Below are 22,724 nucleotides of genomic sequence, written 5' to 3'. Positions count from 1 at the left end.
CAGAGAGAAACCACTTGGGCATAATGAGATTACCTGGCACAAGGATAAATGCTTTACACCAACCAACAATTATGCTGAATTTAGTCTATGAAGTACATTTAAAAACAAATCTTCAGTTAAGAGCCAAACAGCCTGCAAAAATTAGCAACAGATACTGCTCTAGGAGCAGGAGATCACAAAATGATTGACTAATGTGTTCCAGCATTCAAAAGAGTAGGGGAGCCCATGTAATGAAATATGATTTATTCACCAGTTATGAATTAGAGAGTTGGAAGCATGGGGTACAGAGAAACAGGAAGAAGTCCTGATTCGTGTCTCAGTTATGAGTGTGTAACAGTTCCTCCACCTTCAGATAAGTACTGGCTTTTCTTTGGGCTAGAAGGTGTCAGAATAAGGCACAGAGCCAAAATGCACTCCCAGATATCAAGCACACTCTTTCTGAGCCCACAGAATGCTGAAGGGGCTGATATAATTCCCCATGCAGTATTCCACATCTCTACCTCGACTTCCCCCACACAGGGGAGGGCAAATCTTGTCTCTACCAAGCAGAGAAGCCAGATTCAAAGTGGCTAATTAGGCTTGAGTTTATATTTTCCCGACTTCCAGATTCTACATTTATTCAGATGAGCTCAAACAGGCGCAGCCATCAGGACACAAGTTCCCATGGTCCTGACAAACAGGGTCCACACCACACGTTATGGTCACGCGTCTCTCCCAGCAGGCAGGTTTTGTATTTACCTGGATGATCCTTTCTGTAAACTTTTCTTGCTCCTCTCGGTGAAGTCTCGTCTCCTGCTCAAGCTGAGCCTGAAGCTCCTGTATCGATACATTCTGTACAGGTAAAACATGGGAATCCCTGAGCTGATCAGCAGGACAAAGGGATAGATTTAGCAGAAAACGTGTCTCCATGGGGTGTAAAAAAAAGGAAAAAAAGAAAAGAACTGCAGGAGAGACATCTGCACAACTCACGGTTATCAATAGTTAAAACCAAAGCACAGTGTGCAAATAAACAGCAATGCCCTAACTATGTGTGGGAATTTCCTGTGTGGCTTCTGCTGAAAACTAAAGCTGGGATGCTTAAGTTACGTGCTGGATATTCCCTTCAGACCTCTGCTCTGAGTTTGCACTTGAGTAGCTGAGACAGCTCACCATCAAAGCTGTTTGCCAGATGAGCTCCTGTTTACAGGATTACGTATTTGGTGACGTATTTCTTTAAGATAATTAAAGCTATAAAATTTTAATATCTCTGCAGAAGATGCATCTAATGAGCATATATTGAACCTAATTATATATTCATTTGCAACACTTCTGATTAGGCAGTTAATGGGATAGCATTTATTAAACCAACTAAGCATATAAGGTCCCTTTCTTCAGATGCAAGACAGCTCTCTGCACAAGTCAACATCATTCATTGATTTCTGCTCAAAATAATTACTTCACAAATGTCATAGTGATAAGCTGTGCAAGCCTGAGTTCTGACCAAAATGTTTAAGTATCTTCCCTTTCAGGTCCAACACCATTTAAATCTTAATACTTTCAATTTTATGTTCTCATTAAGTTTGGTATCCCATCCACTTTACTTCTGAAAGTTACTTAATTCGAAAATAAAGACTCAAGAAGGCAGAGTCACGGACCTCGTAATTTATTCTATGTGAATTCATCCTGTGGCACTTACATTCCTCATCAGAATTTCCTAGGCCCTTCGTTTTGTGTCTCTCACATTGGAGCTGAAACTGATTTGTCAGTACAAAGGTGATGCTTGGCCAGATGCTGTCCTCTTCCCATGTATGTCTGCAGAAAACACTACGGCATCAAACTCCTACAGTAAAGATGCATTTAAGAAAGGACTGCTCAGGCTTCAAAGCATAATCCCAAATTCTCTGCTGGCTGACGTCCAGTGCACTCCAACCTCAGCAGCTGCAAGGACATAATGCAGGTCATGGGACCGCTCTCAGGGGCTGCGTTGCTGTTTCCCCTCCAGCATCAGCCCTGACACCCATCTCCTCTCCCCAGTCATCCCTCCTGCTTCTAGAGAGCAAAACCAGCTGCTGCTGCTGTTGGGGCTGTGGCAGCCCTTACTGGGACACTTTTGGTTACTGAAAACATGTTTGTTGCTGGAACAGATGCTCATCTCTTCCTCCAGGGAAAAAGGAGATAAGGCAGATGGAAGTATCCCATTAACCGGGACCATACTCCATAGAACAACAAAAATCATCCTACAGGTACCTTCTGGGCCCTAGCGGTTCCTCCTTTACTTGATTCACTTATTGACTTGTGCATGTCTGTTTTGTACCTGAGGAAGAGACATTTCTAGCCCTCAGAAAGGTATCATCAAGTAACCAAGAGCACATTAGCTGCCTTATTATCTTGTGCCTTAACGTGTCTGTAGACATTTTTCATTGCACAAGGCCAAAATTCAGTCTCACAAATAATTTGGAAAGAACTGCTTGCAATGGGATTTGCCACTTTTGCACAACCATTTGTAAATCAGTTTAATTTTCTCATCCAACAACAGGAAAATTACTTGCATCAGCAATTTCTGTATTCCAGGGGTGTAGTTACCTTTATACAGTCCTAAAATGACATTTGGCCCGTTGAATGCAAGTGTGAGGCTGATGTGGCCCCTGGTGAAAATAAGTTTGACACCCCTGCTGTATTCTTTTATTCTGATCAGGCTTCTTTAGCAATACGGCAGATAAGAACCAATGTACCTATTTAATTCAGATGTAACTTAAAAAAAAAAAAAAAGTGTGTTCCTTCTTTTTTTGAATTCAAAATCAGCAAAAATAATGCGAAGCCAATCTGGTGAAAACAGATACAACATGGCAACGCTCTTCTGTTCACAGTAACAGCTGATCTTAATATGCCTCTCCTTATAGATTATACATTTAGATAGTTAGGAATATTCTTGGCCTCCAGATTTCTGAAACTGGAAGCTGAATTGGAACATCAAAAGTAACCAGGAAAGTAAGGTTCGAATTTTTCACTATTCCCTTCACAACTGTGTTTTCCAACGAACAATGATTTGCCAAAAGATCATTTGTTCTATTTCAGACTACTATTAATTGGAATCACATAGTTACATATATATTGACAACATGTTATGTCTGCAAAGTTAGAGCAAAAAAATTATTAACTCATACACTGTTTCTATAAACATGCAGCCCATGCAAAGTCAAGTTTCAGGAAACTTGGATGCTGGGATTATGTGATAAATATTGGAATTACTAAAAAGAGATTAAATATATCATATAGGCAGACTATTACATGCACATGAGACAGCACATATCTTTTCACAACTGCTTTGCCTCTTCAAGGATGATAGATTTTTATAAGCAGTAAACATGTTGAAAAGCAGTTAATGCATGAATGCAGAGCTGCACACCTTTTTCCTTCTGCTGCAACCTGAGGACTCTTCGTCATCTATTATTTCATATAATTTCTACCAGAAGCATTGGGATTAGTACTGCTCAAATCAAGGGAGGTAAGGCTGCTTAAGTGCCTAATAGATTGCTGCCAAACATCTGGATTGTGAATGAAGAATATGTAGAATTACATCATGTGATATTTGTGTATGCAGATGAGGTAACTGATACTGCACTGATGGACATCTACATATTTACATGTGGTATCAGGCCCCTATCATATAATCAGCAGGGTGTAGTCTGCGGCACAACTGTGGTTTTGTTTTGTTTTTGAAAACAACACTGCTACAAAATGAACACCAAATTGATAACCTGTTAACTTCCATTCTTTGTTTCCTTTGTTCTCATTAATGAATGCGCTACACGAGGAAGAACGGAAAACACCCCAAATATGATGGCCACCACACAACATACCAACACCACAGAAACTCACTACACAACATGAACTCACTACAACAAGACATACAAACACAATATAATGGGAACTACAAGCTAGTGCCGCTCCGTCACAGCAACACAGAAACAGCTGCACTTCATCTGCAGCTCGACAGACACTGACAGTTTCCCATGAATCCCAATTATTGCACTTCCAGACCTCCTGCCGCCCCCATCCTCTCGGACAGACAGTGCCAAATCCTTCTGTTATCATTCCAGAACAAGTTAATCCATGCTTATGCCTTTACCTCAAGGGGATGTTCAGAGAAAAGCCACCCATGCTTCGGGGGCTTCACCACCACCCCTCACTGCAGTGACCCCCTTCTGCCCCGCTCAGCATACTGAAGGCTTTTCAGGTTACTTTCCAGTTGGCACAATCCCACATGCCATGACTTGATTTAACATGATTGCCATGCACCACGAGGTATGGCTGGGTTTTCCTTGTCTGTTTTGTCCATGCAATCCATGCAATCTCAATTTGCCTGCAACAACTGTGAACATCAGGTTTCACGGAATCTTTCTTTTTAGCCTTTTTTTTTTTCTTCCCAAAGGGGTGGAGCAAAATCAGGCCTGAGGAGGCACGGTAGAAAGATGCTCTCTAGCATTTGTGTGCAATCCCAGGAAGCCAAAAGATGACCCTTTTGTTCTGCTCAACTAATATTATAATGCTTTGACATTTGGACCTTGCATTTGACCACGCAGTCTAAAAGCTGCTACTTTTTTACACATGACAGCTGACCATTGCATGCACACAATCAACCAGACTAGATAGGAACTTCCAGTGCCTTTTGTATTACTTTTTACATGCAATACACATCTAACTGAGTTCTCAGAGACTGCTTCTGAAGATGCATTCTTTTTCTCACCCCTTAACTATAAATTATGTATATTCCATTTGCTAGTGTACAATAGGCAGTTGTGTGGTTATTTGTCTGTGCTTATGTGGAAAGTCTCTGATTTTGAGAAAACACAGAACACTTTACTCCAAATATTTTAAATCCATCTCATTGTATGGGTACTATACAAAGTCTCACGGAGTTCAGTTAGGACTGGCATATCCAGATTTACATCATAAAGGGTCTTTTAAGCCATTGTATTGTCAACCTTTAAGGAGTCTTGCATAGTAAGAAAGAATATAATTCATCAAAGTAAATTATTCTTGCTGCCCCTAATCTTGGTGGGAAGGAATACTGAGAGGAGTAGTTTATCTTTCTTCTTCCCGCAACTTTGCATTGGAGGAATAGTAGACACTAAGAGATACAACTTTCTTTATGGTCCTGTTTGTTTTTTTTTTTTCCAGAAGAAAGAAAAGTCACAGTGTATTAAATATTCACTGCTTCCCTTCTGGGAAAACAAAATCTTAAATCAGGCCAAGAGAAAAGGACGTGTAAATTTTCAGCACATGGCTGGGAGTTACTGTGAAAGCCATCCAGCTGAACAGCTCTCATGTGGAATTATGAAAATTGCACAGGAGCACAAATACTCCAAAAACAGCTAAAAAGAGAACATTCAAAATATAGACTGAAATTCTCCTCACATGTCAAAATGGATCCATACAAAAGTTTTGATTCAAAGCAGGCGGTGAAGTGACTTACCTAACCTGCGTATCACTGTATCAGGTTGGCTCTCACTTAGCCCATCCATTAACTTAGAGCAATAGAGATGTTTTGTATTTCTTATGGGCACGATAAGTAAGGGAAATGGACAAACAGATTAAGAATGGTCTAAAAGAAATTATCCTTCAGTGTGAGCTCTTCCTACTTATTACTAGACCTTGTGGAAGACTTGCCTTTTAAGACATGCTCTCCTTGTCTACCCTATCCACTTTTATTTGGATTCTCTGGTGACAACTTGTTCCTTTTAAGTGAATTAACTTCAGTGGTTCTTTTTCCATAACCTGGGAGTGTCAGAGATTCTGTGACATTTTTCTACACAGAAAAAAAAAAGTCTTTAAAAGCCATGTATGAAAACAATCCAAATCTGAAATGCAAAGATGAGTGCTTTTGCCTTCGGTGATATGTACTTACTCAAGTAAGGGCAGAACTGATACCCTCTGAAGGAACAATCAGAGCTACGAGATACAGCTCCATTTTAGAGCATCAGGTATCAAATACTGCAACAAACTACATTTAGTCATTTGAAAGAGTGATATTTTTCTTCTCCAGAATGTATTTTTCTTTGTGTTTTTTTTTTTTTTTTCTGAATAAACAGGAGGAGACTGCTTAAGGAAGTTGCCTTTCAATAAAGGATATTCCGTTGGTAAAAAGGGTAAAATTCACCAAACAAAAAATTATTTACCATTTTTCCCACTGGTTTCCATTTGTTGCCATAGTAATCCTTTGATTTGTGCTGGGCCTTTGCTTCATGAAGCATTGTGTTAGCTTTTTCAGTTCCTCTGTGCCTTTTAGTCAGGGCAATTCTCACTTGTTCACTCGCTTTTTCTTTGGATGGTGGTAAAGAATGATTTCCCCTCCCACCATAACCCGGTCCTGCTAAAATCATGAATAATGGATCAAACATCCACCCCAATGGGCTCCAACCTTCTGCAACAGCAGCTGAATGGCTTGTTTCAGCAAGAAAACAAAGCCCTGCTCTTAAGGCAATTTCAAGACATAATTTCCCTTGGACTGTGACTCTAACCCATCTCTTTAACATGCAAATACATTCTAATAATACTGTTGCACTAACAACTGTAGTGCAAAGCCCAAACAAAGGCAGATGTTTACAGCTAGGCTACAGGGTAGTTTCAAGCACAAGTCAGTCTGCATTTATTTTGTTTAATCAAATAATTAGGCTCCCACGATGCTCATTTTTAAAAATAGGAGAAATGGCTAAATGGAAGCTACTCAGCATCGCTTGGGAAAATTTACATTTAAAATTCAGCTTGGGAAAAATGAATTTAGAAAAATGGGTTTGCTTGCTTAAAAATAAAATATTTGCCTCACTGAAACAAAATGTGTTCTTTTCATGCTTCTCATACATAGTAAGAAGATCATCAATCAATGTTATCCACTGGCCAGTGTGTGTATTTTCACTTTATAAGTAAAAGCAGACAATGGCTTATGTGCAGTTGTCTCTGCTGTGTGCATTGAAAGGTTTGAGCCTCCACCTGAAATTTCTGTGGTAATTAAAAAAATAAATCTTTGGTATTTGAGTAATATTTTTTCCTGCTCATTCATCTGCCACAAAAAACCACAGTAGTTTTAGCTAATGTGGTGCAGAAAATTCAAAAAGAAAATAGTGAAAATGACACCATACAAAATTATTTGTAGGAATCTTCTGCTTCACTTGGGTTTGACTATTACAGATTACAAGATTTGAACTGGCTGTCTACCCACTGTAATATTTCAGCATAAAGCAGTGCAATATTATTTGTTGCTTAAGTAAAACTCCCTGAAACAAACATCTCAGTCTTCAACATTTTCTGAGGTTAGTCTATTTGAGCCTCAGCCTTGCTCATCTTTTGATCACATCTGCTCCTTGTCAGGCTATGGCATGAAAACTTCCATCCTTTTTTTAAACGCAGTTTGCTGTACAGTTTACATTTTGTCCCATCCTGGGAAAATTGAAAAATATGTGCTAAAATTACCCAAACTCCTAATTCTAAGAGGGCTCACATATACAAGAATTAATATAACAAGAAGGCTCATCTAAGGTAAGGGAATTAATAAGATGACAGAACTTAGACAGAAATATTGTAAACATTTACTGTGGTCATTTTCTGAACTAGTCTACCATAACTATTAACCAAAAGGATCCACGTTCAACAGCAAGGTTTCTCTACCTTATTGTTCACAGGTGGGTAAGAAAGACTTCACCTTTCAGTGAGCGATTTATGGTGTCCTGGGTTTATCAGATATCCTTCTTGAGGTTTATTATCACTGGTCCAAGTGAGAAGTTGAAAGAGAAGCTGCTCAACCAATTCATTTTTCTAATACTACCAAAACTCAGCACTGACAGGATAGTTTAAAACAACCAAAACAAAAGCAGTAAAGAATTACCTGTGTTAAAATGAAGGGCCACTCTGACACTCAACACAGGACTGAGCCACTTGGCTACCAGCCACCCTGAAGCTTTCTCTTCCTACTCCTGCATTTTAGTCCTTGTTATTGCTTACTCACAAACCCAGCTGTCCCAGTCAGCATTCTACTTGTCCCAGACTCAACTAGGTTTTTCAGATATACTAAGGCCTCTGCATGTACCTTCAGAACTAAAAACATTTAAACTCATCTCTCACTAGAAGCTCCTCTAGCCACCACAGTTTCAAGGTGGATTTGGCTTCCCAGTGGCCAGCAGAAAAGTTTTCAAATGCTCCAAGCTCGCCTTTATGGAGACAGATTAGAAATTGTTTTCTTCAGGACCAGTGGCAGTGTCTGAACAACCTATGTTCATGAGAAAGCAGCTAAGGAGATGCTTACTGAGGCGGATATGGCCTCTGCATGGATGAGGATTTAAATAAAAATGGATTGATGTTTTTGATGAATGGAAAATTACACAACAACCCAAACAATGGAGAATTCTGCTTTAAATATGTTTTTCTTTAGAAGCTGCAGGGTGCTGTGTTCCCTGTTGAGAATCACCATGCACACCAGCATCAAACCCCCTCTTGTGCAGACTACTGCCAGGCAAAACGCAAAGTGGTTTCTGTCTGTAGACTTTCCAGACTTAAAATATCCGACAAGGTGAAATCTGGAGTCAGGGAAGCATGAGCTCACATCTGGAATTATCTCTTCCAAAGATACTTTGTTACTATACTCAATTGTAAGGGGTCCCTGAGCCCTATTTTCCCACTTAGCAAAGCTACCGGGAACAGAGTGACAAGTCCAAAGTCAGGACCAATTTGCTTCTCTGAAACTGGAAGGGGGAAAAAAGGTCAACCACAAATTTTACAACAGGGGTGCTGTGTTTGGTCCAATTTACTCCCCCAGATCCTGGCTCCTGTTACTCATCTCCTGGCTAAGGTAGCAGGAGGCAGTGAGTAAGATTGGGCTGCTTTGCTGACCTCTAGACTGAAACAGCCCTTGTCTCCTGGCCTGTAGAGTTTAATGTCTCCATCAGCTCTGCGGTGTGGGTCGGTGGTGGCTCGCTGGTGGTGAATCTCTCGCTCCTCTCCACGATCTTGTTTGAGCTGCCACGTCATCTGATCCCTCAGTTTGGACTGTTAGGTGCATGGGCGGTTTATAACAAAGAAAACAAAAGGACAGAAGGGAATAAAGAAAACAAAAATGGGTAAAGTAGACGACTGAAAAACTACAAGACAAAGAAAAGCGTGAACAGAAAAACCAACTTAAATACAGTGGCATAAGAAAGTGAAGAGAACATAACCAAAATGAGGATGAGCAAAATGATGGGCTGAAACATCTGAAAAGCAAAAAAGAGAAAGAGAGGAAAAAAGAATGCAAACACTGGTTATGAGGCGCATGCAATGAGGATGCATGAGTCAAACCAACAGCAAGCATATAAGTCATGAAGGATACGGGACACAAGGCTCTTCCTTCCTTACTTGTGCTGTGCAGAAAAGCCATATCCAGTGTGGCAGTGGTGGCAGTTTAGACATGCGCCCATGGGCAAGGCTTTAGGCAAGGCAGTCCTTCGCTGGCTACAGAGCTTCTCACTCGCTGCTCGGTTAGGGGAGTGAGCTGTAAGCAGGCTTTTCAAAACATATCACTTAGAAAACTGCATTTGGTTGGGTTCTTTTGGCAAGGTTTTTGAGAACACGCCTGACCCTTTTACGAGAGAGCATAATAAAGACCTCCTCACATTTCTTAGCAAGGCTAATTTACATTCATCAGAATTTTACATTTTTTAAATTAATCTCCTCTTTCACATGGAAACACTGCTGTTACAGACAAAAAGAAGACAGATCTCTATAGCACCAGTGGATTAGCCTTTTTGCCATGAGGAACCGCCTCTGAATCAAAGGACTTGTGCAAACAAACAAAAGAAAAAACCTATAAAGTGTTTAACATTACACACTTTAATACATTGCGGGTCTGAAATCATAACAAAGCAGCTGTGAGGAAAATTAGCTCTAGGGTAGCGATGCTAGCAAGAAAGAGAAGCGATAGAGAGAAGGCAAACAAGGGGCCGACCTACCTGGAAGTCAGTGATTAACTCCTTCCCAAGGTTACCAATGGGAGAGTCTCGAGACATGGATGTCATCGTGGATAGAAAACTGGAAGACTCCGTGAGATGGGGAAGAGGGGAGAGGTCCTCCATCTGCTCCTTAAGGCCCTCCCCAATGTGATCAACCTTCTCCAGGAAGGTCTGCAACTCCTTCCGGAAAGCTTTCATCCTGGAGTTGATGGTGTCCAGAAGCTCCGGTTCATGCTTATCTTCTCCCATTTCCTCACCACTTTTGAAATCCTGCTCGGTAGATGGGTTGCTGGTTATGTGCACCTTTGCATCATAAATCAAGCTGTCCGTATCAGTGATGAGACGGTCCACGGTCCTTTCGAGTCGCTCAGCCTCGCGCTTGATGTTAATTAAAGACTCAGTGTCCTCTTTCACCCTTATGAGCTCGGCGGAGCACAGGTCACTGACTTCCGATGGCTTCCCGCTCCCAAAACCTGACGTCTTTTCATAAACTTCTTCAGAGTCACTCTCACCCCCGATGGGCCCCTCTCTCTTTGGCTGGGGTGGGCGACCTTCTTCACTGTCACTCTCCTTCTTTCCAGCATCGCTGTCGGCATCACTGTCCCTGGGGCTGGAAGTGCGCAGGCCCAGGTGAGAAGCAAGATCGTAACGCTGGACATTGGACATCAGGACCCTGTTCTCATACTGGAGCTTCATCACTTTCCCGCTCAGCTCATTGATTTGCAACCTGGCCGACTTCAGCTCCTCTTGCAAGGTGCCGCCACACTTAGATGCTGCATCATCCAACCAGCCCGACTCCTGGCCTGGCTCAAACTTGAACTTGTTCAGTTCATTTGTTAGCTGCTTATTGTGATCTTCGATTTCAGAGATTGACCGCCTCAGCAGCTCTGCTTCCTCTTCCACGAACTGCAGGTGCCGGCGCAGCTCTGTGGCCGACTCCACGGAGTCACCATAGGGCGAGGTAGGAATGCTTGAAATGTGGTCCCTGCTGAGACACTCTTTTTCATACTGGCACCTCATATCCTCCATCTCAGCCTTAATCCCCCTGTTCTCCACCTCCAGTTCCACTATTTTTCTGCCCAGTATGTTGGCTTCCTCTTCCACCAGCTTCAAACGAAGCTTCAGCTCGGCCTCCCTGGTGCTGGGTGGGCCCCCTGCTTCCCCGGTAGGCAAGGGACTGTCCACATCTCCATAGATTGATTTGTACTTCTGGAGCTCCTGCTCCAGTTCGTCCTTCTCCCTCCCCAGTTTGGCCATCTTCTTACGCATCAGTGCTGCCTCCTCTTTGGCAAATTGGAGCTGGCATTTCAAATCAGCACTGTCCTCCTGCCAAGAATAATCGCCCCCCCAAAAAAAAGATTATATTAGATGTGCAATCAGTTCTTCACGTACTGAAATCTCTACCTCCCTATCCTCTGAGCTGTATCTGTTAGATATGCAAATGATACACACACAGAGCTGCGCAAACCACACAGTTTACACATTTCACGGCTTGGTCCTGGTTAAATTGGCAAAGCAGCTTGATCAGAGTTAAAGAGGGGGAAAAATAAAAAAAAAAAATCAGTGTGCCAGTGCAAGTGATGCAAGAGTGCCAACACAGTGCTTAGTTTTTCTCAAATAGTGAGCAAATTTTGTGGAAAATAAGAATTACTCGAATGAAAAGATGCCATGATTTATTGGCACTTTCTGTTCCATTTATGTTTAATGATACGTTTGCTCCCTTTTAGCATCATGAAACAAAGACTACTCAGATTAATTTGCTCATCATAATCCCACGTCTTAGGGTCCTCAGCTAGAAAGCACAGAAAAAGTGTGCTAAAATGTAGGGTTGCCTTGAAAAGTTAAGACTTTTAGTACTGGATCTCACAATGATGTGAACTAGCCAGAGTGCCTAACACACCTTCTGAATAGGAAGCACTACTGCTGTCTCTGCTGCTGTTATTATTAGGATGAACCAGACTGTGATCACTGTTTCTGGTATGGACAACTGTTCACATGGGAGACTGGTGAAAAGATGTGAAAAAGGAAAGAAAAATTCATTAGACCGCAGTTACATCCAAATCCATCTCACATGAAAACCTGCGTTTTTCAGGAAGCACCAGGGTATTGAATGAGAGTTTGATTTTTTTGGTGTGTGCTGGGCATTTTTAAGCACCACATCTCAACTCAAATGAAAACTCCAGTGTGTATTGTGCTGAAGTAAGAGACAGGGTTAAGCAAATTCTAAGCCGATGAACCATTTCTTTGCATGAATCACTTTCATGAATTGTCATGGAGATACAGGCACTTGGCCTTGTAAGAGACACATTTATCAGCATTAGCAGTATAATGGAAGGCAGGCTTTGAAAGATGATCTCTTGAGACAGCAGATTTCATCATTGTTGGTAGGCCATGTGGACATATGTGCAATTGTCTATGGAAACTTCATTCAGTCTCAGGACTACTGTTATCTTTCACAAGCACCGTTTTGTTATAATTCCTAACAATGGCAACCAAATCCAGGAGAAAACATGACTGACTTTAATCATCCACTTAGATCAGGGTATTAAAAAAATAGAAGTATTTAGAAAACTAATTATGGCTCAGCAATCTGAGGAAATTATTTAATTTATATAGCACACATCCTTGTACATGGGTAATAGTTTCTTTTATGTTATCTAGATTAATTTCACCCCACTCTATTTAGATATATTCTAATCAAGTCTTACTTTCAACTATTAATACCTAAACAGCCACAAAAGTAATTGGCTGTATACTTCTGAATTCAGCTTTCTTACTGATTCTGCTTGGCACAGGTTGGAACTTTAAAATACTAAATAGTAACAAAGTTATCTTAAATGTTAATAACATGATAGAGGTAAACAAAACCCTGTTTCTGTTAATATGTGGTTTTCAGTGATAGCCAGGAGTCAACCACAATTGCACTCCATTGATCTGTTGACTGACTAAAACTCTGGCCATTGTGTTTCTAGCACCAGAAATGTGAGTTTTCTATGAATACAATCAAGGTGCATATAAGTGATTAGAAGCAGAGCCTCTAGAAGCTCAGCTTTCTTTCTGCCATCTCCTCACATATACACACCTCTTTTTCATGCATATATTTGCAAATTGCTCTTGTCTTTATAACTGAAATCTGCAAATTAAGTATCAGATTTAAACCTGGCAAAACTCCCTGCAGCCTTCACTTGGAGTCACTCTGAATTTTGGTTACTCTGGCTGGATAAAGCTGTATGACTGAAGTATCATCTTTGGTCAGGGCTGCACATTACATTACCTCTGTTTTTCCCCCTCACCTAGAATCAGTTTATCCATGCAGCTGTAGGCTTTGCTTTTAGGGAAATAAAAAGATCACAAGGAAGGAAAGTTACACCCAGACTAGTGCTGCACATCAGAGCTCAGAGGTGGGGTGATTACTCCAGTCTATTTATTTATCTGTTAATAGCTTAGAAATAACAGCATCTGACATTTTCCTTATTCTATCTTTGTAATGCAGCCTTTTTCACTGCATTTCTTGTCTGCCCCTGGCTGCAAATACCCAGCCATCAGAGACACTAGCTGGAGCCTCGCACCCCCCTGTCTGGCTGCAGGACTGATGCTGGTGCCCGTGGGGAAGGACCAGCCTGCTCGCAACCCTCTCCCCAAGCTGGGAGCTCCTTCCCAGGGCTCAGAGGGGGCTCCAGCCTGACACCCACTGTGTTTCACACAATATACATTACAGCCACCCAGTCACACTCGGGACAAGGCACTCAGCATTTTGAAGCCTTTGAAGAAAAAGGAAGGGCTTCGATGAGTTTGAGGTCAGGGTCCCAATGTTTTTGCCTGGCATCACTGCACGACTCAATGCATCTGTGGAGTTAGTACATTATTATAGCAGGACAAAATCACCATTAACTTCTTATAACAGCGTTACCTTATTGCTAGGTTTTGTCTATGAAAAGAAAAAAAGGATCACATTTGTAAGTTTTGTTTTTCACAAGAGCTGAAACAAAGAAGATTTTTTTCATTAAGCAAACACAAGCCTCATTACAAACAACAGAGCTGATAGATGTTAATCTTGCCTACTAAATACGGATCCCATCTGGAAAGGTGAGAAAGCTCTAGATCTTCCCTGCTTCTCTGCCAGGGATCCTGACTACTGAAAATCCCATTCCGTGGACAGCTTTTTTCCAAAGGAAAAGAATGGTCAGGAGAGATTTATCAGCCAGATCTAAGCATGCCAGAAGGGTAGGACTCCATCCTTCATGCGTCTGTCCCTCGGAAACTTTGTGTACAGAAATATCAGTGATTTCTTGATCAGTTGAAAACAAGTAGAAACAACAAGAGGGTGAGACACCCAGGCAGGCAAGTAGAGTTTTGACATACAACGCAAACTAAGGAGAGGCCAAATCACCAACATTAAGCATACTTCATTACTAGTTAAATCATGAATGAAAAGAAAGGTGAGGGGGGGAAAAGGAGAATAGTATTTTCATCTTTTTGGAGGAACAAGAGGCTTGAATTCCAGGGGCTGAGTCTGGGCTATGGCAACCTGACCGTATTACACATCATTTCTTAAAAAGTGTACGCAGGGCAGACCGTATAGAAAGATATGTCATGGTGCTTGTCACAGACTTTAAGATATCATTAAGGATAAATTGGAATTAATGATTACTGATTGTGATTATCTGCCTGCAATAGCACCACGGCTCTGCACAGTACTTCAGAGGGATGTTAATGGAAAAAAAAAACAGAAAGAAAAAAAGCAGATCCCTCCCTACAGAGTCTTGTGTCTAATTAAGACAAATGTAGAATGTGGAGATAAAGAAAAGAAACTTAAAGGAAAGAAATGAACTTAAATTCATTATGCAACACAATTGATGTGATGAGAATGAAGAGCTGATCAAAAATTCCAAATACGATATTTCTTTTCTGGCAAGAAGACACAAAGACAGATAGAGACCAACACCATCTCCTGTACCACCACCACCGGCTCAAGGGAACTGCCAGGCAGAAGATGGGCAAGCGGTTTTGGGGTTGCAAGTCTGACGACAGCGCAGTACGACCAGCACCCAAGCATCTGGCTGAGTGCCAGCACTCCTACCTTGCGCTGGAGAACCACTTTTCTTTGTGTTTTGCCTGGTGCCTGGTATTTTCCAAGAAGCTCCGTTTTGCAATTCTGCTGAACAAAAACTTTTTTTCTTCAATACTGCTAGAGGTGGGTAAGCACTAGTATGAATTCTGCTTTTACACGACTTCAAGACAATCAGTTTCACAGGTATTATTTAGTTAGTGTGCCCTGTGGTGGGTGTGACGTTCCAGCTAATTTTCATGACGAGCTCCCAGTAAGTAAAAAAATTCGTCTTGCCATATGCCACACATGTCTGTGAGTATCCAGATGCACAGAATCTAAGTTTGTGGTTGCTTTTCACAAAATATGTAATGGGTATTTTACTTATTTCAGGTATTTAGAATGTCTGTCCCTGAATAACAGCATTTTTAAGCTCCCTGGCTGTGTTTGTACCAACTCCGTTAGGTCATGCCCAAATCCTTTGCTTGCACGAGTTACAACCTGTGTGTAGAGTGTAAAGGGTTTTCTTTCCCCAGGTGGTTTCTGGGGTTACTTCCCCACGTTATTAGTGGAACAGAGCTGACCCAGGGCTACTTGGATAATTTTGTGAAGTCCTTTTTAAGGTCTTCCAAGGCAAACTACAGCTGCTGTTAATGCCTGGATTTGGGTGGAGGAAGCAAGCACAAGGAATCCATTCCCTATGCACTGCTCTGTATTTCCAGGAATGAGGAAAGGAAGGACAGAGCCACCCACAAGCCCCAGCGGACACAACTCTGTGTTCATATCGCTTCATCTGTAATCTGCATGTGTTTGGGCATATATATATATATATGTACATATTTCATCTGTGTATTTTACAGACTTGTAGAAAAACAAATTCTCTGACCTGACTGACGACTTAAATAATCTCTGTAGCAAGCATTGCATGCAGAAAGCCCAGTGCCCCATTTTAAGGTCTGATTGAGCCAGGCTTGTATTAGCTCGGCAGGGAGGCTTGGTTTGCTGTGCCCTGGGAAAGGCGGCTGCAGCCCCTGGCCACCATGAGCCCCCATCTGCCCACTCTACCCACTCAACTGCCCACCCTACCCACTCAAGTGCAACATGTTGTAATGATTTATTACGGTTATTATTACAAATCAATGGATTTTAAGACTCCATTGACCCAGAGAAGACCTCTAGGGTCCCAGCTGCATACACTGAGCCTGCCAAGGGGGTGGCAGGGGAGGTGCAACCTTTCTCTAATGAAGGGACAATGTCCCTCTTGGCTCCTTTTGCAGCTAAGTGAAACAATATCCACATCTCTCTGGCTATAAACAGTAACTGTATGGGTGGTGGGAAAAGCTTTAACTCCTGCAGTCAGCACAAAAAGCAGAGGAAACTGGGCAGACTGCTTTCCTGAGAAAGATCAGCCTACAGGATTTCAATAAAATTGGTGTCTAGAGGGAGACTGAGTGGGTAGCTTACGGTCTGAATTGTCTCTCAGCTTTGGGGGAGCACAAATTCACACGCTGCCCCCCAACATCTGAGAGAGATCAAACCCAGGGCTGCAACACCAGAGCTCGTGAGGTGTCGTTGCAGCGTGTCAACCGCATTCCCTGCCAAGATGCTCATTAGCACAAAATCTTTGGCACCGTGTATAAATTTAGTTAGTTAGTCCCTAAGCTGCGATACAATTACTTTGTGAGGCAAGGTGTTCTTGTAGAAAATCCGCAGCCTGGATCTATGGATAGAAGCACAATGAGACCAAGAAGCTGCATGGTTTAGAGATCACACTTGTGTCCTAAATTGCTTCTACATTATCTCTGGGAGGTCTCAGTAGATTAAGGCCTAACTGCACTCTAGTTCATGTACCTGATGGCCCTGTCAACACCCATAAAAAGAAATCTTCAGTTTTATCATGTGATTTTGCTCAAAATTGCAGTCTTGAAAACCATACCTGGGTAAATGTCTTTTTTTCTTTGTGCATTTCTCTGCTGCCTCTTCTTTTCAGGGAACTCTGCAATAGAAGCAACACAGAGTTATTGAAAAGGTAAGCAGAAAGCATGCAGGTTTGGCAGAGCTCACTACCGTAAAACTAATTGGGGAGAAAGCAAGGATATTCTCCTGGGCAGCTGGGGATTTAATTTTTTGTAATAATCACTAAAAAAACCAAGATGATCGGGGCCTTGTCAGTAAATTTTCAATGCACAAAACTTCCCACCAAAAAAAAAAAAATAGTTGAAAGTTCACAGAAATAAAAAAAGCAACCCTCTCCTCCTTTGGGCCACCACAATTTTTGGCAAAACTTTCTTTTTGCATAGGGCAATGATTTATGTTTGATTAATGCAGGGCAGAAGTCCAAGAATGTTACTCACAGTGGATGTGAAACACATTGTGGAAACCTCAGAAGAAAGCAACCCCCAAAAAAGGGAAGGATGTGCATGTTTTAGCTATGTGGTGTAACATTATTAGTTAAAGCTTGCCAGCCAACATACTGAGGAGCCCAAATAAAGACCAGGTATTTCTGAATTTACTTTAGAAATTAAATTTGGGTTGCTTTGCAAATCTTTATATCCCTTTATAAGCATTTTTTAAGACACGAAAATGATGTCAACTCCACTGCTTGGTTTTCAGAAGCTGCTCAGTACTCCAATGGAAAAGCAGTTTTCCTAAGAAGCAGGGATTGGAACACGATCAGGATGTTACCAATGTTTGCACTGACTTGTGTCTCAGGACCAAGTTCAAACTGATGTGAACTGGATCTATTTAGAAATGGCATAAATTTGGCTTTTGTTCGTTGAAGTGTCATAGGGGAATGAAAGATATTAGGTAAAAAAAGCAGTAAGCTAGAAACAACTTAGTCATCTGAATTCAAAGCTGGCCATATTGCTTTGTCTGTGCTCAGAGCCTGAAGGCTGATACTCCCCAGCAATCACCCTGACGTTGTGGCCTCTTTTATTTACTGCTTCTGTTTATATTTGCTCTGTGGGGGACAACTTCCAGCTGAGGCAAAGCCCAGACTGCCATGGGCATGCCCACAGCATGCCTTCCCTCTAGCCCATGGGGTGCGGAAGCGTGCCTGGACCAGCGCTGGCTCCTGCATCCGATGGGCTAAATCCTGGTCTCTGTAACCCACACAAACCCAGCACTGCAAACCATGAGTCCAGCGAAGAGGAAGGGAGAGGCATCCTGTTAATTAGCTAAGTCCAGCCTCGTGCCCAGCCATCAGCTGGCAGAAAATGTGACATGAACTCGGGGACAGGCAAATCCTAACCGAAAGCTTTCCATGGCTTTGTGGTTTCTGACTGTTAAGCTATGCAGCTACTGCAATTTATAATTATTGTACGTTAAGACAAATCTCTCCTTCTGCTCTTTGTTATACACAGTTAAGTAGTTAAAACCCATTCATATGTGGCACCATATGCCCAAGACATACTACAGTTTATTTTTGCTAATCTGCTTTCAACTTTAATCCAGTGATTTCCTATAACTAATGAAGCTGAGTAAGAGAATTTTTTTTTTCTTTTTTTCTGGATACTGAAACAGTTTAATGAAAAAAGACTTTCAACACTAAAAACATCATACGAAAACCTGTTATACAAGCTTAGCCAGGATAAACAGTTACTCTTTTCTCTTCTTTCTTTTAAATGTGGTCTTATTCTGGCAGTGGCTATGTAACTGAAAGCAGTCTTCAGTCATCAGCATCATGCCCCAGCGTGCTAGTTGGGTCACAGTCCTGGCCCTCACACTCTCTGCTTTTCCATGTGAGTTCAAGCAAGAGTATCATGACCAAGAGGAGGTTGTCTGGTTACTGCATTGAATTTCTAAGTCCCTAGAGTCAGGGATGAGTCTACCAATGTTGGTAGAGCCCTCAACACACAACTGTAGCAAACAGCTACCAATCATGCCAGAAATACAAAACCTCAGGCCAGAAATACAAAACCTCATGTCAAAGCCTAAAAACCTCTTGCTCTTTCTCACCTATAGGCAAAAGGTTCTATTTAGAAACACGGAACTGGAGAAGCTAGGTGATGTAAGCACATGGGCTACACTGTGTAAGTGAAAGTAACAAAGCCTTTGCTCTGCTATACAGGATAATACTTGGAAAATAAGGGGAAGGGAATTAAAATCGAGGATTAAAATGTAGGACACAAGGATCACAGGCTGAGAAACAAGCAGGTAGGGATCTAGCTTTGGAAGCTGTAAGCAGCATTCCTACCTGAAAAAATGGATTTCGCAAATCCAGACTAACAAGTTTGTACCATAAGGCCACAGATGAGGCTTGGCTTTAAGCATTTTCACACTGTCCTGTTTGGATTTGCCTAAGAACAACCTTCTAATCACTGCTTGGCTGGGAGATTGCTTTGTATTTCTGTAAGACAGAGACTCAACCTTAGGCTGCATCTGTCCTTGCTGTAATAACAAGGATGGTATATTTACCTCTGGGGGCTACCAGCAGATTACAGGGGAAAACCTCCCTCCCACGTGTCAGTGGAAGACTAGAAACACAGGTGTGGCAAGAAGGGACTGCCGGGCCAAAACACCCCAAGCCCTATATGAGCGCAAGGAAAGATCCCCATTTCACCACTGTGGGACTAGGCCGCACCTGTGCACAAAACACCAACCAGTATGGCTGATAGTTGGACTGAGGGCAGAGGGTGTCCCTGCAAGAAGTAGGTGGAACGCACTACAAGCTTAAATGATTTAAAATGTAAAATGGTGCAGTAAAGGAGCATTTCTCCATAACGGATAGGAGATCGGCATCAGAAGCTGATCTGAATTCATGTAAGAAGGAACATTTCTGTACTACTTTTTATACTCAAGAGACGAACCAGAGTTGGGCCAGGGTTGGCCGTCTACCAGAAAGTCTTTCAGTGATTTTATTAGTCCTTTTGTTAACATAGTCTCTTAGGAAAAAGGTTACTTGCCAGACATTTTCTACCTTCACAGTTTCACTGCAGTTTGTCACCATACCTCCTGGCTACCAAGGAGAGCTAATACATGGGGGGTAATAAATTGCCCAATGTTTTAAAAGTTAAACTTCCCAGAAGATTATCGGCTTTAGCAACTACAGTATTAACAACAGGAAGAGACACGATTATTTTTACTTTCCCTAGGAGCCTAGCATGGACAGGAAGAGATAATTTGTATCTTTTGGTGAATTTCATTTTTAACAGGTCCAGAAAAGTCCTGCAAACTGAGAACCGAGAGAGAGGCTTCTCTTCTGAGGAACACCAAGCAGGAGTCAATGCACTGGAATTAGAGGCTGAACTAGATGTGGGAATGAAGTTTGAGTTAAGAGCAACCATACATGTAAACACATCATATACCCCAAGTTTTCATACCGAGGCAAGTGCTGAGTAGAATGAGAAACGAGCTGTGAACAGGCGGCAGTAGAGAAGGACTTGGAAAATAAGAAGAGAGAACCAAGAGTCCCTAAGAGCTGCCAGCTTGTCATTTCAGTCACTGCTATTAAGAGGAGCAAGTAATTTTGGGTGCTGTCTGGCATCTCCAGGCAAGCGTGGGCTTTGTATCATATGCACATCAAACTGAACCTGCAAAATCAAGTAGTCAGCCATTGAAGTGACAATGTCTGCACCTTAGAAACAGAGAGGCTGCCTTGGAAAGCCTGGCCCTGAAGGCAACTTCTATCTCTGTGATGTGTGAGGAATTATGTACGAGCAACACTGGGACTTATGAGCTGTATAAATGGTCCGTGTGCAACGATGGTTTGGTATTGATTGCTTTGAAATGGATAATCCCAATTTTCATTTGCATTCATTAGAAAATACTGCCTGTCAGAGATCTGACAGCGCTCTAAAAAAAAAAAAGGCACAAAGACCAAACCCACTTGCTCTAAGGTACAGCAGTAGGTTAAGCAGGTTGCTTTCAGATTGTGGGCATCTGCAAGGCCAACAGTTTCGGAGTTGCATATTGGCATTTCATAATAAGAGCTAACTTCTTGCTAGCTGTTGAACCCCCTTATGTTCAGGAATGAACAAAACATCCAGAGAGACATAATCTCTACGCCACACCATATGACTGATTCAAATGTCTTGAAAATGGACCAACTCCTTGGTCGTGGTTACACTCCAAGAAACACCAGTGATTTAAATGAAGGTAATTCTGCTTGGCATGAACGTGAATCGGAAGAAAACCACATGCACTTGTAACATATGGTCAGAAGGCGGATTGATCCCCAAGTGATGTAAACCAGCATTCGTTAACTGCATCACTAATCACTGCTCAGGAACGCCTCACTGCAAGCATTTGCCAGGCACTGTGCAGGACTGCATGGAAAGAATATGGCAGAGGATGTAAAAAAGCAGGAGATCTCCATGCTCCTTCTCTGGCAAGACCCATCAACACAAATCCAGCTCTGCTAGCCACTGCAGGCAGTTTCCTCCTCAACTTCTTGTAGCTTTGGACTTGCCAAACTCTGACACTGAGGGGGTGCATGATAGTCCTTCATCTCTCTGCTTCAGAGCTACCCCCGCTTGTCCAGTCTGGTAGATAAAAACAAATCTTCTGCGCAGAGTTCTGTCACTCTCAAACCACTAATTATTAAAACCTTCTAACAAATGCTCCACTGAAGAAACACGACTAGGACCTTTCAGCTATCACACTGTGGCTTTCTGAAATCTTTCCAGTATTGTTATCTGCCCATTTGGGAAAAATGAAGCATTTTTCCCATTTCTGTAGCAACAGCCCTTCTTTTAGTGGCAGGACAGGGTGGCTTTCCATTCTTTCTTAAGGCCTGAAGTGTGTCCAACTGCAGTTTTATTTTGCCACCATCCCATGTTCCTGTATTACAATGACTGCACAGTTAAAGTACGGTGGCAGCTTTTTCCATGTGGACTCTCATACAGATCTATGGGATGGTTAATGTAACTGGAAAATACAACGAAATTCTAATTGCTTTTCAATTGCTGTAGGCCCTTGAAAAAGATATCACACCAAGCCCTGATAAAGCTGGGTTTGACGCAAATGATCTATATCTGCATTCATTCCCATGTGCATTTCATTTACTAGAAACCTCTAAATACTGCGATATTCATCATTCACATGACCTACCAAAGCAAGCCATGTCTGAAGTATCATAAGCATTACAGTTCATGATAAAAGCCATCCCTTGAGTAAAAAAGTAGCAAAGCACACTAGCTTTCAGCACCAGCTTGAATTTCCCTAACGCTGCATTACTCTATTGTGCTAAGCTTATGAATAGGGGCTTTGGAGGAGACTCTTTCTTTTGCCTCTTACTACTAACACATGGCACCGTCTGTCTCTTACGGCTTCCCAGTGCCTTTTGCATGTGGACTGCTACCATTGTGATATTAGCTGGCTTGGTGTTTGCAAATAATTTGGTGTGACAAGTCTGGGAGTGTGCTATGAGGAGGGAAGCAGCAGGGTTGCAGCCGCTGTCTGAAGCCCTGGAAGGTGAGACAGCAGCTCTTGGGTGGACAGGAGACAGCTGGGCTGTTTCTGTGTCCAGCTCAAAACATACTGTTCAAAACACATCATTTAATATTTGGTCAGTGAAGGTTGACAAGGGGACCTGAAACTAATAGAATCGTGTTTATTAATATGATAATTACTTAATAATCTTTATAGTAAGAATTGGTGAAGAATTATAGCACAGTGATGTAATAATTGTTATTAATATAATAAACAAAACCCTGCAACAGACAGCTGAGATCCTAAATCCTCACAGGTGTATCACTGTCTGACACAGTGTTTCTGCT

The 22,724-nt window shown here is 41.9% G+C and overlaps 1 protein-coding gene across 9 annotated transcripts in view; it reads right to left on the bottom strand.

Moving 5' to 3' along the window:
- The window catches only part of MTCL1 (microtubule crosslinking factor 1), a 126,343-nt gene that overhangs the window by 34,204 nt on the left and 69,415 nt on the right, over nucleotides 1-22,724 (bottom strand). For 3 of the 9 annotated variants that reach the window (XM_071804241.1, XM_065830390.2, XM_065830387.2), the window contains 5 exons: nucleotides 16,940-16,999; nucleotides 15,037-15,111; nucleotides 9,957-11,282; nucleotides 8,863-9,018; nucleotides 739-831 (listed from right to left, as the gene is read on the bottom strand). In XM_071804241.1, coding sequence (XP_071660342.1) covers nucleotides 739-831; nucleotides 8,863-9,018; nucleotides 9,957-11,282; nucleotides 15,037-15,111; nucleotides 16,940-16,999 — 1,710 coding nt within the window. The remainder of the gene's footprint in view (nucleotides 1-738; nucleotides 832-8,862; nucleotides 9,019-9,956; nucleotides 11,283-15,036; nucleotides 15,112-16,939; nucleotides 17,000-22,724) is intronic. The other 6 variants (XM_071804242.1, XM_065830391.2, XM_071804240.1 and 3 more) reach the window with 5 other exon arrangements.

The sequence above is a fragment of the Patagioenas fasciata genome, chromosome 2 (genome assembly GCF_037038585.1).
Source record: "Patagioenas fasciata isolate bPatFas1 chromosome 2, bPatFas1.hap1, whole genome shotgun sequence".
Lineage (NCBI taxonomy): Eukaryota > Metazoa > Chordata > Aves > Columbiformes > Columbidae > Patagioenas > Patagioenas fasciata.
This window is presented reverse-complemented; position numbering and strand designations above follow the sequence as displayed.